Raw genomic sequence first — 15,882 nt, 5'->3', positions numbered from 1 at the left:
AGCAATTAAATATTGCTATGTTGCTTTCATAATATAACCATGAAAACAACTAGGATCTATATATATGTACAATAAGAGCTATAAAATATTAGCTAATTAAAAAACTTCCCTATTTATTAATGCATCAAGCAAAGAATATTCTCAAATCAGAAAGATTAAAGAATGAGTACAATAAGAGGAAAGTGTCGCAAAGAAAAATTAGCATAAGGGACAAAGTGGAAAAAGAAAGAAAAAAAAAATAGTATTACTGAAATTGTTTATACAAAGAGATTTGTTATAATATGGAGATAATTAGATTTTTTTTTTTTATGAAATATATAGAAAAAAGGTTGGTGAGAAAAAGAAATATATATGCATGGAGAAATTTGTCATAGCTAGAAAGAGTGTGTGTGTGTGAATGGCATATGCAAAAATCAAAACATTTTACTAAAACAAAAACCTTGTTTAAAAATAAACTAAACGAAAAATCTAATTTCATGGTTTTTTTTGGAAGAAGAAAAATATATGGTAAGAAAAAAAATAAAAAATTATACTGAATTAGTATTTTATACTTACATTCTTATATTTTGTTCAATGAATCCATTTTACTTTTAAAAATATTTCAACTAAGACACTTAAAAATTAGAGAAACTTTCAGCGATAGAAAAATGTCAAGCTATTTGCAGAAATAACAAAAAGAAAAAAACGTCGATAAACAACGATAGACTTCTATCTATATCTATAAGTGATAAACTAGTATCAGTTTCTATCACTGATAGTATCAATGATAGATTTCTATCAATTTTTATCATTGATAGACTTATACCAATCTCATCAATGATAAACTTATATCAGGCTTTATCAATAATAGATTTCTATAAATTTCTATCAATGATAGACATCGATAGACTTCTATCAGCAGTGATAAACTTGTATCAGTTTCTATCACTAATGGATGTTGATAGACTTCTATCCGCGTCTATCTGTAGTAGATATTGATAGCAACATCTATCATAACTATAATTAAATTTTACTATTTGTGTAAATATTTTTTTCTTATTTTTTTATATTTTTGAAATCTCCCTAAAAATTAAATATTAACATGATAAATAATGAAGTTAATCATAAATTAACAGAAAAAAAATCAAGTTATATAAAGTTTAAATTTAATCAGGAAAATATTTAAATTTGTCTAATAAAAAAATATCAATATATGTAATGTGAACCTAACTCAACTAACAATAAAATGTATACTTTCGGTTAACATTAAATACTAAATATTTACTTTAAAAAAGAAAGAAATAAATAAATAAATAACCGAAAAAAATCCAAATTAACGCTAGCTAAGGGGGAAAAAGCACAATAAAGTCAATACTCTTAAAACTGAAGACTTTTTTTTTTTAAAAAAAAAAAAACAATATCCAGATACCATAAATAATATTTCTTTCTCCAAAAAAAAAAAAAAAAAACCATAAATATTTTCTCTGTTTAAACAAATGAAAACTCTACCAACCACCTTTTTTTTCCCTAAGATTTCTTTTAAAAAAATAAATACCAAATGCAAACCATATTAAATTCCAGTCGACATATGCATATTTTCATCATTATTTCTACATTTATATTATGGAAGGTGAATCAATATTTTATATCATCTAAAAAAAATCTTATACAAAAACTCACAAAACACGAGTAATAAAATATCATTAATATAAATATAATACAAAGAATAGAATGTTATCTTACTTAAAAATCATAACTTTTATTTACTAATTTAATTAGTTTATATATTTTTTAGACATCTCCATGAGATTAAGACTCCCATAGAGAACTCCAATAGTATGTTAGAAATAAAAATTTTTTTAGATCACCTCCATTTATTATTTACCACAATAGTAATATTTAAAAATTATGTAGGGTCCATGAAATAATTAAAGTGAGAAATAATGAATTAAAGAAATTTGTACTAGTATTAAATTTTTTACTAACAAGCACCACAGAGAAAGTAGAAATTAGAACTATGTTTTGAAGAAATAAATGAGATTAAAAGTGGAAAAATAAATTAGTAGGCCTCTAATTATACAGAAATTATAGTTTAAGTGACAAATCCACCCACCATCACCAATGACCAAACCACAATAATGTGTACGCGTTTTTTGCAAAAAGCGTAAAAATAAATAAACACGTATATAAATTATTATTAAAAAAAATATATCCCCAAATAACGCGTGAAGCATTTGTGAAGAGGCCTTCAAAAGGGGGGGATTGGCCATTGAAACCGTTGGTTCATCTTCTTCATCTTCTTCATCTTCTTCTTCATCTTCTCTCTCTCTGTTTTAGAAGTTTGTTCAGAAACCCTAATTTCTCTCCTAAATTTTCTCGGCAACCAAACAAAGCTCCACCACAATAACATTTGCCAGCCATTTTCCTTCAGGATCTTCCTCTTTTTACAATCTCAATTTCCACATTAATTCCTCCTCTCTCTGTTTCCATTCCCAAAAAACCTCAAAATCACATTCCCTCATCCATCCATCCATCCATCCATCTCCCTTTCTTATCTAACACCCGCTTTTTCCTTCTCTTCTCCTCTTGCCCTTCGCCGGCCGCCCGAGATCTCATCCACAAACACGTAATTACAAATGGATCCCACGGAGCTACGTCGAGTGTTCCAGATGTTCGATCGCAACGGCGACGGCCGGATTACCAAGAAGGAATTAAGCGACTCCTTGGAGAATTTGGGGATTTTCATTCCCGACAAAGATCTGACTCAAATGATCGAGAAAATCGATGTCAATGGCGATGGATGTGTCGACATTGACGAGTTCGGTGAGCTGTATCAATCGATTATGGACGAGCGAGACGAGGAAGAGGATATGAGAGAAGCCTTCAATGTCTTCGATCAGAATGGCGATGGATTCATCACCGTCGATGAATTGAGGTCAGTTCTAGCTTCCTTGGGGCTTAAACAAGGGAGAACTGTAGAGGATTGCAAGAAAATGATTATGAAAGTGGATGTGGATGGAGATGGAATGGTTAATTATAAGGAGTTTAAGCAAATGATGAAGGGAGGTGGATTTAGTGCATTAGGTTGATGATATCATTCTCACTTTATCACAAACCTTCCATTAAAAAAAAAAAAAAAACAAAAAAACAGAGGACGAGAGAGAGAGGGTGTTTTTCCATTAGAGTCTGTATATAAAACCTTGAAGATAAAGAAGATGATGAAAATGAAGATGGAGATGAAGGAAGAAGAGGAAGGATTTGATCATTACACACAAAGTTGCATGGACTACTCGTGCACTCTGTCCACGTGTCCATATGACATTGGTTCTCTTTCAACCAATTGTCTTTCCACACGTATTGAGAATATAATACTCTATTTTTTAATTTTTTTAAAAATTTTAATATTCCATGTAATTTTGAATTTCATTGTTGGGGGAGGGAAGGGAGAGAGGGAGAAAGGGATAGTGAATTGTTGATTGTCGATTCGGGTCGGGGAACCCACAGAATATTATTATGTTTTTTTTCTTTTCTTTTTTCTCTTTCCTTTTTTTTTTTAAAAAAAAATAATTTGCTTCTCAACTCAGTAAGATTGATGTTTTTCTTTTTCTTTTAATGAATTTTTTTGGTCATTTTTTTCTCCATATATTCATTTTTTTTCTAATACATAAATTATGTGTTTATCTTAGCCCGTATTTTATGGTAATAGCACTGTTTATAAGAGTGTTGTATATTAAATTAAATTATAGAAGTCAAATTAAAATAAAGCACAAATTATAGGAAGTATCGTGATAATTTAATCTTCAATATATTTTTATTTATCCCGTACTATAGAGGAGTCTTTTTAAATATAAAAAGTATTTAAAAATATTTACATTTTATAATAAAAAGTTTTGAAATCAAAACACTTTTGGGACCTAGTGTATATATTTTTTGAATTTTTCTATTTATACAAATTTCTCTACTATTAAATGTGTGAATTTAAGAGGGAATTATTATTTTGTTTTTATTGTTTGACGTATACAGTGACTTATATAATATTTATCAAAAGAAGGCATATTTATACACACCAAAAGTAAATGTTGGTTATTTACTAGAAATTATTCAAATGTGTTATAAAATAGTGTTCTTAACATTGTTGTTCTTATTTAATTCTTTAAAAAAAAAAGAAAAAAGAAAAAAGAAAAAAGGGGAAACGACCATAATTTAGTAATAGACATTTAAATAAAGTAACTTATTAGTGGAGCCCAGATTTGATGTCAAGTCTAACTTATTTTAATGTTAAAAATTTTGGTTATCAATAAATGTGGGAAGTAAGAAAGTAAGGCTTTTTTTTCCCAAATATAATCTTGAATTTTTATTTGGATTCTAAAATCTATTATACTCAACCTATATTAAAAGAAAAAAGAAAAGAAAGAAAAGAAAACAACATAAACACCCATGAACGGCATTTGAAGGAAAATTGAGCTTTTCGATCATGAGATCCACAAATTCTTTGAATTAAATATGGGGTGGATTTAACACTCCCCTCAAATCCTACTCACGGTCCTTTATTAACATTGTTGTTTGTATGTTAATTTATCATGCTAGCCAATTGAATTACTAGTAATGTTTAATTCGACGTGACATAATGAATAAGTCAACTACATGAAATAAATAGAGGTGTTGAAGAAAAATTGATGAAGTGAATATGGAAGGAAGCCTATACATATTTTATGCAGCTAATTTTATTCTTTGTTTTATCAAATTGAAAATTTGAAATTTCTCACATGGTAAGTTTTGGACACAAAACATATTAAATTAAAGAAGAAAAGAAACAACCTGAGAAAAAAAAATGTTATAAAGAATATATTCGTTTCTTTATATGCGACATTGCTAAGTCACATAGACCTTTTTTTTAAAAAAAATAATAATAAATTATAGTATTATGGTAGGACATATTATTTATATTCTACACTTGACACGTCATTTGATAATATATTATTTTATTTCATAAATCTCACATAATTTTTAAATGTTGGAACATACCGTGCAACGGAAGTGACCAAGATCCATAAGCATTCTAATTAGTGACCAAGATCCATAAGCATTCTAATTAATTCTGGCAGAAATGACATGTTTTAGCCAAAATTAACAGAAATAAATGGGTTTCAAAACATACTTTTGTAGAACTTCCTTAAAGCTTGAAACCAGTTGCATGGGACTCAAAATAAGCCCGAATAAAGGGAATGCAACCCAAATGAATAACACCTTTCTTCTCTCGAATTTTCAAATAAATTATTTCGGTTGAATTTTTTTCAAAAACACTCAAATCTACCCAAATAAATAATACATTTCTTCTCTTGAATTTTCAAATAAATTCTTTCGGTTGAATTTTTTTCAAAAACACTCAAATTTCTTCAATATAGTGTTGACACTCATGCAAAGAGATTTGCTCATGAGATGCAGCTCATACTTGAAGTTAATGAAACTTGAGAATAGGTTGTTAGTGAGCTAGTTGATGAAGATAGTGGAAAATACTTATTTTCCATTTTGTGTTTTTTTTTTTCTTTTTTTCTTTTTTTTTTTTTTCAATTTCTCAAACATGATTTCACAAATAAATTCATTTAATAAAATTGAAATATTATTAATTTTACAAAATTAATTTCATAAATTAGTTTTCTTTATAGAAGTAATAAATAATTATTTAAACAATTTAAATAATTCTAATTAATTTAATATAAAATATTAAATTAATTTTACACAATTCCATCTTTAAATATTTAAATATTATTTCTCCAATTTCGTTTAATTCTAATTTGAACACTTCAAATTAATTTATCACGCTACTCTAGAGCTAATCCGAGCTAGTAGAAGGAGCTCGCGGACTTACATGGGCTCAAACGATTCGAGATTAATTGGCTAAACTCATTAGAACTAATCTCATTAGTTAACTAATGAGTGATTCCACTAAAGCCCATAGCTGAACTCCCTTCACCGTAGATATATTATGTCCACTCGATATAACCATGATTAGTAAGTTAACCCTTCACAGGTTGTTCGTAATAACGTCTGGGTCGAATCTCTGTTTTACCCTCGAAATTACCTCATGTTCCTTAAGTCCCACTGATTCCCTAATGAACAATTGATTTGTGATCCAATCAACAAATCGAATCTCTCCCGAACCAATGAGAGAGTGAGACCTCTTGTTCGAGACTCATAATCAACACTTAAAAGGAAACAACCACTCTACTAACCCTTAATCGGGTAGGAGTGAATTCCGTCTTGCACCCTATATCCCCCGTTATTCATCCGATCTTATCCCAAAATGGGAGGCTTATTGAGCAGAGACAATTGGTCTACTCTCACCGTTTGCAGATCAAAGGATAATCTCGAACAAATAGGAGTTTATAGTTAGCTCAGGATTAAGGCCAAGTTACCTAGGTCATCGCTTTTGAAATAGTCAGTCTTAAACAGTAAACAACGTTATAAAGTAAGAGTGACTGATTTCGTGGTCCGATCTTGCACAAAACTCATTTGCACATGACACCCCACTCCTCATGTCATAATATGCACGAATTAGAATCACTTCGTATGTAGTACTTTACAACTCTTTGTAACAACTACAGAGTAGACCGCATCCAATAGTGTTACTATAATAAGGTACCAAACCTTATTCATATACTATAGATCATTTTAACTTTTTACTCGAACCTGATCCACTTGTATGTCTCCACATAAAGTTCAATTACTCATATAATAGTCAGGAGGCTTAGGTTTATTGGAATTCTAAAAAACAATATATTCGATAACAACTTATTGAATTTTCAGAATAAGTTTTATTGTTTACAAACTACGAATTTTAGGACATAAAACCCAACATTGAATATTCTTTTATGATAAAAAAAAAATGGAGATAGTATGAAAAATATTTCATATCATTGTTGTACTAGATATTTTCTCCTTTTTTACTGTCAATCGCCACGTCATGTGGATGAACACTTTGTCATTGTCCATCTACACTTTGAGGTAAAATTTGGTGGCTAAAAGGACAAAAAATGTAAGCTTCCAAATCAAATACCTAACATATATAACATAATGTTAGTAATCTAATGTTTCCACCATTGACTCAAACCTCATAATTGTTCTCTTTTCAACTTGCATTTTTCAACTCCTTCAAAATTGTTTTTCATTGCTATTCATTTTTTATATATTTCTATCCGATATTCAATATAAAATTATTAAATAGGAGTGTTCAAATAATTCGATAGTTTGAACAATTTTGATTGGGTTAGATTTTTTTTTCATTATAGTTGAGTTGGTCTAGTTTGGTTCATGTATTAAAATTATTTAAGTTCAGTTCAAATTAACGGAGGTTATTTTGTCCTAATTAATTTTTTTATTGCACACTATATGTTCCCTCTTCTCCTCATCGTTGTAAACTACAATATCTCCTTGTACGCATTGAGGCGCTATCCTTGTTGCTTGGGCTATACATAATGTAATGAATAGACCATCGACAGGATAAGAGAAACTGGGTCGTTTAGACTCAATTCAATTTAGTTTTCTACCAGAAAATTAAAAAATAATATTTTTGATCAAGCAACAGCAATGTTAGAGGTGGGAGCAAGCCTAGTGATAATAAACAAAGTATTAAATTTTTTGTTGACATGTCAATTATTTCCACATTTTCAATAGTTTAACATCAAAGTTAATATTTACATTATATTGTAAACAAATCCATGAAACATAAAAACATGGCAGAAAACGTCTTTCTGGTCCCTAAGTTTTGGGTATAGTTTATATTCAGTCCATAGGTTTCAAAATGTTACACTTTTAGTCATTAAATTTTGAGTTTGATTTCAATTTCGTCCCTATGTTTTAAAATGTTACAAATTTACTATCGAGGTCTAAATTTTGTTTTAGCTTAATCTCTAGATTTTTGAGATGTACACTTTTAACTTCAAATTTTCACTAAACACTCATTTTCAGCCTTTAGTGTTAATGTCTATTGATTGATTTAAATATATAAAAATAATTATAGTTAATTAAATTTCATTATTCTTTCATCACTGTCAAAATTAACTTTAAAATTCCACTTTTATAATTATTTTAAATTAATTAACAAACATTAATGTAAAAAACTTAAGTGAGTATTTAATGAAAAATCAAAATTAAAAGTGTAAATCTTGAAACCTAGGGATTAAATTGAAATAAAACTCAAGTTTAAAATTATAATATTTTAAAATTTAAAGATGAAATTGAAATCAAACTCATAACTTAAAGACTAAAAGTGCAACATCTTGCAGCTTAATGATCGAAAGGTAATTAAACTCAAAACCTACGGACGTAAAATGTATTTTTTTTTTCTAAAAAAAGCAATAACGCGTTATTAACATGGCTAAAAATTATACAATAAACAATTAAAACGTTAACTTGTTTAAGAAAATTAAAAAGGTTAAATTACAAATTTGATCTTTGTAGTTTGAAAAAAGTTAGAATTTGGTCCATATGATTTTAAAAGTTATAATTTAATTTTCATAAGTTGACAAAACTTCACAATGAATTTTGGTAAAACCCTCATAAATAGTCCCTTATTGAATCACATGACTAAAGATGTGTTTGATTTTAACTTTTCAAATGTTTAATTTTGAAAAATGCTTTATTCAATAACCACTTAAATTAGTTTTTCGATTTCAAAGTGTATTTTTAAGAGTTTTTATCAAAAGAGTTTAAATAAAAATGATTTTTTTTCCTGTTAAAAACATTTTTTTCTCTAGTTATCTAAGTTATAATTATAAATTATTAGAAATAAATTCAAACTTTCACTAAACTATAGTGAATGAAATTTACAATTTATCCCAATTAATATTAGGGGTACTCAAATGACCCGACAACCCAGATAATTCGGATTATCCAGCTCAAAAAGTAAGGATTGGGTTGGGTTATTTTTGTTATTGGATCGGGTTGGGTTAGATTGCAGGTTGGCTAAAAAAATTAGGTTGACTTAATCCAACATATATCTATATCTATATATATATTCTTTGTATAAAGTTTGATTACTTTGCATTGATTACTTTGTAATTTTTTAATATTTTCTTTAAAATTGTTATGATATTTGTTTTTGTTTACAATTTGTAAGAAATACCATAGAGATTTGATAATATGTTGTAGATAATTTACATATTTTCAATCAAGAAGAAAAAAATAAGTTACAACCTAACAACCTAACTCGAAATTTAAGGGTTAGGTTATAATTTTCAAATTGATCCAAAAAAACACCCTCAACCCAACCTAGGTACACCTCTAATTAAAATGTTTCTTGCTCTACATAGTATTGAAAAAAAGGATAATTACAAATATATCAATCGGATCCAAAGTATTTACAAATATAGAATAATGCTAAAAGATTATAAATATAATAAAATTTAGATAGTCTATCATTAATAGACTATATTGTCGATAGGATTGATAGACCACAACATTGGTACCGGTCTATCAGCCATAAAGGGGCTATATTTGCAATTTTCCGTTATAATTAAAAAAAGAAAAAAGAAAGTGGCGGGGAAAGTCAGGCCCAGCCCAAAACCGAAGATGCAATGGAGTGATTAGTCAAAGCCATCTCTGCCCTGTCCCTGTGCTCCACCCTCGATCTTCCCTGCGCATTTCATCACTGTCCCTGCCTCCTCGCAGCCGCCTCTTCATCCAAATCCATTGTAAGCTTTCTTATAAGCTCTTTTTCTCACTTCAATTTCACACTCCCTCTTTTCTTTTGTTATCAAGAATGTTAGAGTTTCTTTCTTGCTTGACTCTTCAAGGGCTCCTCCTTATCTTCATTTCAATTTTCTCTATCTGAACCATTACAAATTCATATCCTGTTTATGACTTTTCGTATATGTTTCTGGGAAGGATATGAAATCTGAGTACAATTCTCACTTTATATATATATATAGAAATCCTTGATGGGGTAGGTCTGTATGGCTTGATTACTTGTGTTTCCTTGTTTATCTCGTGTCATTTGTAGGAAATTTTGGCAATTGAATTCATCCCAATTCAAATTTCATCGGGTTGACTTGGATTCCTTCTTCTGTTCTGCTTATTCTCTCAATGCCTACTTATTCATTAGTTTGTTTAATTGGTTTCTTTTACGGCGACTCTCGTGCAGGAGTTAAGAAACTGAAAACCATGGCTGGTCCTAAGCCTGGTAGCTCTGCTACTAATCCAAAAGCTGGTAAATATTGTTCCTTTACTACAGTAATTGTTTGTGTAATCGTTTCCTATTCCCCTGTTTGGTTTGTGTTTACTGATTCTTTGTTGTTTATTGGGCAGGTGGCAAAAAGAAGGAGGTGAAGAAAGAGACTGGTTTAGGTCTAACTAATAAGAAGGACGATAACTTTGGAGAGTGGTATTCTGAGGTGCTGTTTCTTGCAGGATTTTTGTTTTCTTCACTGTAGAATGACATTTTGTGTTTGGTAAAGTTCGTATGAGTTTGACAATGTTGTTTGATAGCCGTTGTAGTGAAGGTAGATTGTGTAGTTTCACTGCAAGGCTGTCAAAGTACATGTCTCAATCCATGTGTAAAATTAATAGTATGTGTTGAGTTTTCTCCTTCTCATTACATTTGAATTTGACAAGGCTTGAACCATTTTCCTTTAACATTGGAGAGAAATGTATATTTTCGTTTGTAAGGTTTATTGATTTTTAGAACTTCTATGCTGCTTTGTAAAATGTCATTGATCAATGAAATAATTTATTTTTTGAGATAAACAATAAGGAAAAAAAGATTTTAAGATGTTAGATGAAGCTCCCTAGTAATGTTATGAACGGGTTCTTTTCGATGACTTGAATAGTTCTTCTTCTAGTTTGTCTAGGTGGTTGTCAGTGGAGAAATGATTGAGTATTATGATATCTCTGGCTGCTATATACTAAGGCCGTGGGCGATATCTATCTGGGAGACTATGCAAGTAAGGATGCTACTCTTTATATTGTCAATTTTACTCTGTTCTTGTTTTGAAGTTCGAAGATTTAATTTGTCATCGGTGCAGGTATTTTTTGATGCAGAAATTAAGAAAATGAAAATCAAGAACTGCTATTTTCCACTTTTTGTATCTCCTGGCGTCTTACAAAGAGAGAAAGATCATATAGAAGGTTTTGCTCCTGAGGTGATGTTTTATTATTCGTATATGCAACAATAGCGAAACTTCTCCATTTGAATTTGAAATGCTTATTATCTTTGTTTGTTTTAATTATTTTTTTTGTTCATTATTTATTTATGAGAAATGGGTATCTCATTTATATGATGAAGTTTGAAATGCTTACTATCTTTGCCGTGGGCGCAATACCAGTTAAGTGATGGTATAGTTGTCATGGTCATTGGCATATGAATATTGTCTCAATCTTCATTATGTTTTGATTATGCTGAGTGCCTCTCAGTGTTTGGTTCTATGTCCTCGGTTTGTTCTCATTCCTTATGTTCTCTTCATTCATTTTAAATTTTTATGTTGTTAAAGGTGCCACTGTGGTTTAGTGCTGATAATTTGGTACTTGGCATTTATTTGAAGGTTGCTTGGGTGACAAAATCTGGGGAGTCTGACTTGGAAGTGCCCATTGCAATTCGCCCTACAAGTGAGACTGTTATGTATCCATACTATTCTAAGTGGATCAGGGGCCACCGTGACTTGCCTTTGAAACTTAACCAGTGGTGCAATGTTGTGAGATGGGAGTTCAGCCATCCCACACCATTTATTAGGCAATTACTCATGCTCGTGCTTTATTTTTTTGTTCCTTTTCAGTCCATTATGTTGATGGACTACGTTGGACCTGTTAACAGTTAGATGTTTAATAATGTGTTCAATGTTCTTAATTAAATGTGTCTTATTTGCATAAGTCAGAATAATCTTCTTGAACTCATAAGAAATGTTTATGCACTTCATTTTTTCAAAATTATTTTAAACCATTTAGAGAAAACACTGATTTTTATTAACTACTGACTGCAGGAGTCGTGAGTTCCTTTGGCAGGAAGGGCATACTGCTTTTGCTACTAAGGATGAAGCAGATACAGAGGTATCAAACAGTATTAATTTTCTTTTTTAATCCTGAGCAAATTTGGGGATTCAAACATGTAAAACTCGCTTTGGTTGGAAGCCAAAAGAATGAGTGTGGTCTAACTTGGCAGCGCCAAGTTCTTCAAGTGATCATCCTGGGGTGCTTTGAACCCGAGGATGGGTTTTCTTCAGTTGGACAGTATTATGGTGCTATTTAGCTATCATTTTTCTCATGAAATTTAGATTTTATATATTAGATACCTTTTAACAGTCAAAACTGGTTTTTCTTTCTTTCTTTCTTTTTTTTGTTTTTGTTTTTGTTTTTACAGATTGGAGTTTGTTAGTGAATTCTAATTTTATTTTATTTTAATAAGAAACATCTTGAGCTCATATTTTGTGCAATGCATTATGTTTTATCAATTGATTTTGTGTACAATGAACCATGTTCCATTGTGCATGGATCAACTAATGGATAATAGCTGTTATGCTTCTGATTTCTTTCTGTGTTTCCTCATTTTTCTTTAGGTAGAAAACAAAGTTATGTGAATAATTGAAAGAATATAAAGGGAAGAGGGAAGGTTAAATATCCATCTTATTCTTAACGTATCCAGGGGAGATAACACCCTTCAATTTAACCCTGAAATCATGCAGTTTTTGGGTAACTGTGGTCATTATTTAAAGGTTACGTTTTTTGTTTTGTTTTTTTTTTCTCCAGGTTCTTGAGATATTGGAACTGTATAGATGCATATATGAAGAATACCTGGCGATTCCTGTTATCAAGGGCAAGAAGAGTGAGATGGAGAAGTTTGCTGGTGGCCTTTACACCACAAGTGTTGAGGTATAAGTTGACTAAATGTTGCGACTATTTTCAGCATGGTGAATCAGTATCCGCTACTGGTTTATGTTGTATAAACCATTCCGTCTTGTGTGATATGCAGGCATTTATCCCAAACACTGGTCGTGGAATTCAGGGTGCGACTTCACATTGTTTGGGTCAAAATTTTGCAAAAATGTTTGAAATCAACTTTGAAAATGAAAAGGGGGAGAAAGCTATGGTCTGGCAAAATTCTTGGGCCTATAGTACTAGGACGGTAATATTTGATACGTGCATTTGCCTAGCCCTTAGGTACCTTGTCAGAGTGAATATCTGTGTCTGTTAATCTAGCCTTTCCAAATTGTATGCAGATTGGTGTGATGGTTATGGTTCATGGAGATGACAAAGGATTGGTGCTGCCTCCTAAAGTTGCGTCAGTTCAAGTTATTATAGTTCCTGTACCTTACAAAGATGCAGACACTCAAGGAATTTTTGATGCTTGTTCTGCCACTTTGGATACATTGTCCGAAGCAGGAATTCGTGCAGAGGTAGACTCTAGGGATAATTACTCTCCTGGATGGAAGTACTCTCACTGGGAAATGAAAGGTGTTCCACTCAGGATTGAAATAGGGCCCAAGGACTTGGCAAACAATCAGGTTACTTATTTTTATCTGTTGATGTTTTCCCTCACCATTGAAATAGTATTTCCTCCTCACTAACAAGCTATAACTGTTAATAACTTGGATTTTGTTGATACAAAATGCTAATATATAGTTCTACTTATTTTTAGGTGCGTGCTGTTCGCCGTGATAATTCGGGAAAAAAGGACATACCTAGGGATTCACTGGTTGAACAAGTGAAAGAATTGCTAGAGAGTATTCAACAAAGCCTGTTTGATGCGGCAAAAGAAAAACGAGATAAGTGCATTCAAGTTATTAATACATGGGAGGAGTTTACTGAAGCCCTCGGTCAGAAGAAAATGATATTAGCTCCATGGTGTGATGAAGAGGTATAGCTTCGATGTCTCTTGTCACTATGTTGATTCTACTCGTGTTGTTTATAATTGACTGGCTACGTTTTGGTTCTGACTTATCATGAGGCAACCATAATTTTGTTTGATTAGTTGAAGGGATTTTTATGGTTATTGTTTTCCAGTACTCAATATGCTTTCATATGCTGGAATCTATTTGCAGAATCACCAGTAAAATCCTGGTTTGATGTTGAATTTGTTTTTTGTGGATCTTGTTTCCGTAGCAGGAAGAGTTTGTTGCTCCTTTTGGCTGCTGCATCTTTAGAATAATATTCCATTATTTTGAACTCTATTGATCACTGGCTTGAGTAAATACATTTTCAAGTATTTAGTTTATACTGAAGTTTGTATTAGTATGTTGAGTAAATTGGGAGAAGTGTTCTGAAATATATTTGTTCTAGCTAGCCAACCTTTTTATCATTTACTGGTGTACTTTTTTCTCTAAAAAGTGGTTTCATTGTTATGCTCCTCCAGGAGGTTGAGAAGGATGTGAAAACAAGGACCAAGGGTGAGATGGGAGCAGCTAAAACCTTATGTTCCCCGTTCGAACAGCCCGCACTTCCAGAAGGTACTAAACTTCAGTCCAAATCTGTAGTTTGTTTTATTTTCGATAATAGGAATTTATATCATCTTGGGAAATTTGTTAGCAACTTTGTTTGGTTTTCTTGAATTTACTATGATGTTTGTGCTCAGGTACCAAATGTTTTGCATCTGGGAAACCTGCAAAAAAATGGAGCTATTGGGGTCGAAGCTACTAAGCTATTAGCTTGTGTTTATCTCCTACGTCGCGCCAGGATATGTGTCGAGAAATCAGCATTTAAGAGTTATTGAATAGAGGGCATTCGGTTCAGTTAATTCTGAGTTCATCAGTACTTCTAAGGCACTCCTATACGATGAAGAAAAAAAGCATTCACTTAACTAAAGAACACTTCACTTTGTTTTGCATGCTTGGATTTATTCTTTTTGAAAATTTCTGGGTTTTGCCTTTATATCTTTTTTTTTGGGGAGCAAATTACTCTTTTTTCGTATATTTCACTGAAATCATTTAATGACGGATTGTTGCTGTAATGATAAATGATAATTAAGGGGAAGAGTAGCCATATTGGATATATCCAGTTTGTATTTGAGTTAAGCAGCAGGCCTCGTTGAAACAGTTAGATAATCAAAGCACCTAGTCTTCTGTTCCATACTATTATGTTAAGTGAAAAAGTCACCCTTATAGCTCTTCTATGTTCTATGAGAGTCTTCTATAGATATAGTTTGTCTAGTATTCTAATCTTTATAGATTCATTTCATTACGTCCCTCCCCGGGCAACAGTGAGATTCAAACTATTGTTATAGATATTTAGATTCTTGGAGGTAAGGCATGTTCTGTTTGAATGGATGGTTAGAGTTTGTTGGCTGAATAATTCAACCAAAGCAAAGCATTTTATGAGAATCAATTGGATTAATTTGACTAGCTGAGTTTTGTTAAATGAATGAAAATATAATTTTCATTTCGTGTCGTGTCAACATGAGCATAGTTCAATTGGTTCAATTGGTTATATCTATTATGAATGACAAATTTTGAACAATTTTTAAGTATTGTTTAATAACTATATGAGTTTGACAACAAAGAAAAGATAGTTTAATTCATTAAATTATAAAGTTCATGGATAAAGTTATTGTACTAAGACCTCCATGTGAGAAGCATTGTTATTTGAATATTAACTTGTACATAAAGAATCATTCCACTCCCTTAAATAAGTTGAGGTGCTCAAGAAAATTAGATGAAGTGAGCAGTGATGGCATAATATATATTTTAAATTATCCAACTCCTCTCGTATCTAAGAGGGTTCACTTGAACCTTGGATGAAGATTAGAGATTTGAAGTCTCATCTACTCGTGCGTTGAACTTAGAAAAAACCTAGTGTTATTAGAAGTTGCAATTTTTCATACCACACAAGTCTAACTTACCATGGTTTGCCACTTTCCACTTTCCTATTGCATTCCAATATTCTATGTTGGGAATCAATACTATAGCTTAAACCCAATTTAAG

The 15,882-nt window shown here is 31.1% G+C and overlaps 2 protein-coding genes across 5 annotated transcripts; both read left to right on the top strand.

Moving 5' to 3' along the window:
• The first annotated feature begins 2,042 nt into the window (after nucleotides 1–2,042).
• On the top strand, nucleotides 2,043–3,558 carry LOC120070882 (calmodulin-like protein 3). The gene has a single exon (XM_039022780.1). It carries the CDS (start codon nucleotides 2,616–2,618, stop codon nucleotides 3,066–3,068), a length of 453 nt encoding a protein of 150 aa, XP_038878708.1. The 5' UTR covers nucleotides 2,043–2,615; the 3' UTR covers nucleotides 3,069–3,558.
• A 5,974-nt stretch (nucleotides 3,559–9,532) lies between these two features.
• Nucleotides 9,533–15,067, top strand: LOC120092852 (proline--tRNA ligase, cytoplasmic-like). Of its 4 annotated transcripts, none has more exons than XM_039051083.1 (13): nucleotides 9,533–9,671; nucleotides 10,121–10,186; nucleotides 10,285–10,370; nucleotides 10,827–10,919; nucleotides 11,001–11,117; nucleotides 11,517–11,704; nucleotides 11,952–12,018; nucleotides 12,715–12,837; nucleotides 12,938–13,090; nucleotides 13,185–13,469; nucleotides 13,604–13,822; nucleotides 14,318–14,411; nucleotides 14,537–15,067. In XM_039051083.1, the coding sequence occupies exons 2-13, from the start codon at nucleotides 10,141–10,143 to the stop codon at nucleotides 14,599–14,601; spliced, it is 1,536 nt and encodes a 511-aa protein (XP_038907011.1). In that variant the 5' UTR covers nucleotides 9,533–9,671; nucleotides 10,121–10,140; the 3' UTR covers nucleotides 14,602–15,067. The 4 variants fall into 4 exon arrangements, with proteins under 4 accessions (XP_038907011.1, XP_038907020.1, XP_038907029.1 ...); XM_039051092.1 differs by lacking the exon at nucleotides 9,533–9,671 and adding an exon at nucleotides 9,737–9,922; XM_039051101.1 differs by lacking the exon at nucleotides 9,533–9,671 and adding an exon at nucleotides 10,004–10,022.
• The last annotated feature ends 815 nt before the right edge of the window (nucleotides 15,068–15,882 follow it).

This window comes from Benincasa hispida, chromosome 1, assembly GCF_009727055.1.
Source record: "Benincasa hispida cultivar B227 chromosome 1, ASM972705v1, whole genome shotgun sequence".
Taxonomy (NCBI): domain Eukaryota; kingdom Viridiplantae; phylum Streptophyta; class Magnoliopsida; order Cucurbitales; family Cucurbitaceae; genus Benincasa; species Benincasa hispida.
The sequence above is the reverse complement of the archived record's forward strand: the minus strand, read 5'-3'. Positions and strand labels throughout refer to the sequence as shown.

Coding starts and splice junctions, on each gene's coding strand:
- LOC120092852 (XM_039051083.1), top strand. CDS start 10,141: ATGGCTGGTCCTAAGCCTGGTAGCTCTGCTACTAATCCAAAAGCTG. Junction 12,838..12,937: donor TTTACACCACAAGTGTTGAG/GTATAAGTTGAC, acceptor TGTGATATGCAG/GCATTTATCCCAAACACTGG. Junction 14,412..14,536: donor ACAGCCCGCACTTCCAGAAG/GTACTAAACTTC, acceptor GTTTGTGCTCAG/GTACCAAATGTTTTGCATCT.
- LOC120070882 (XM_039022780.1), top strand. CDS start 2,616: ATGGATCCCACGGAGCTACGTCGAGTGTTCCAGATGTTCGATCGCAAC.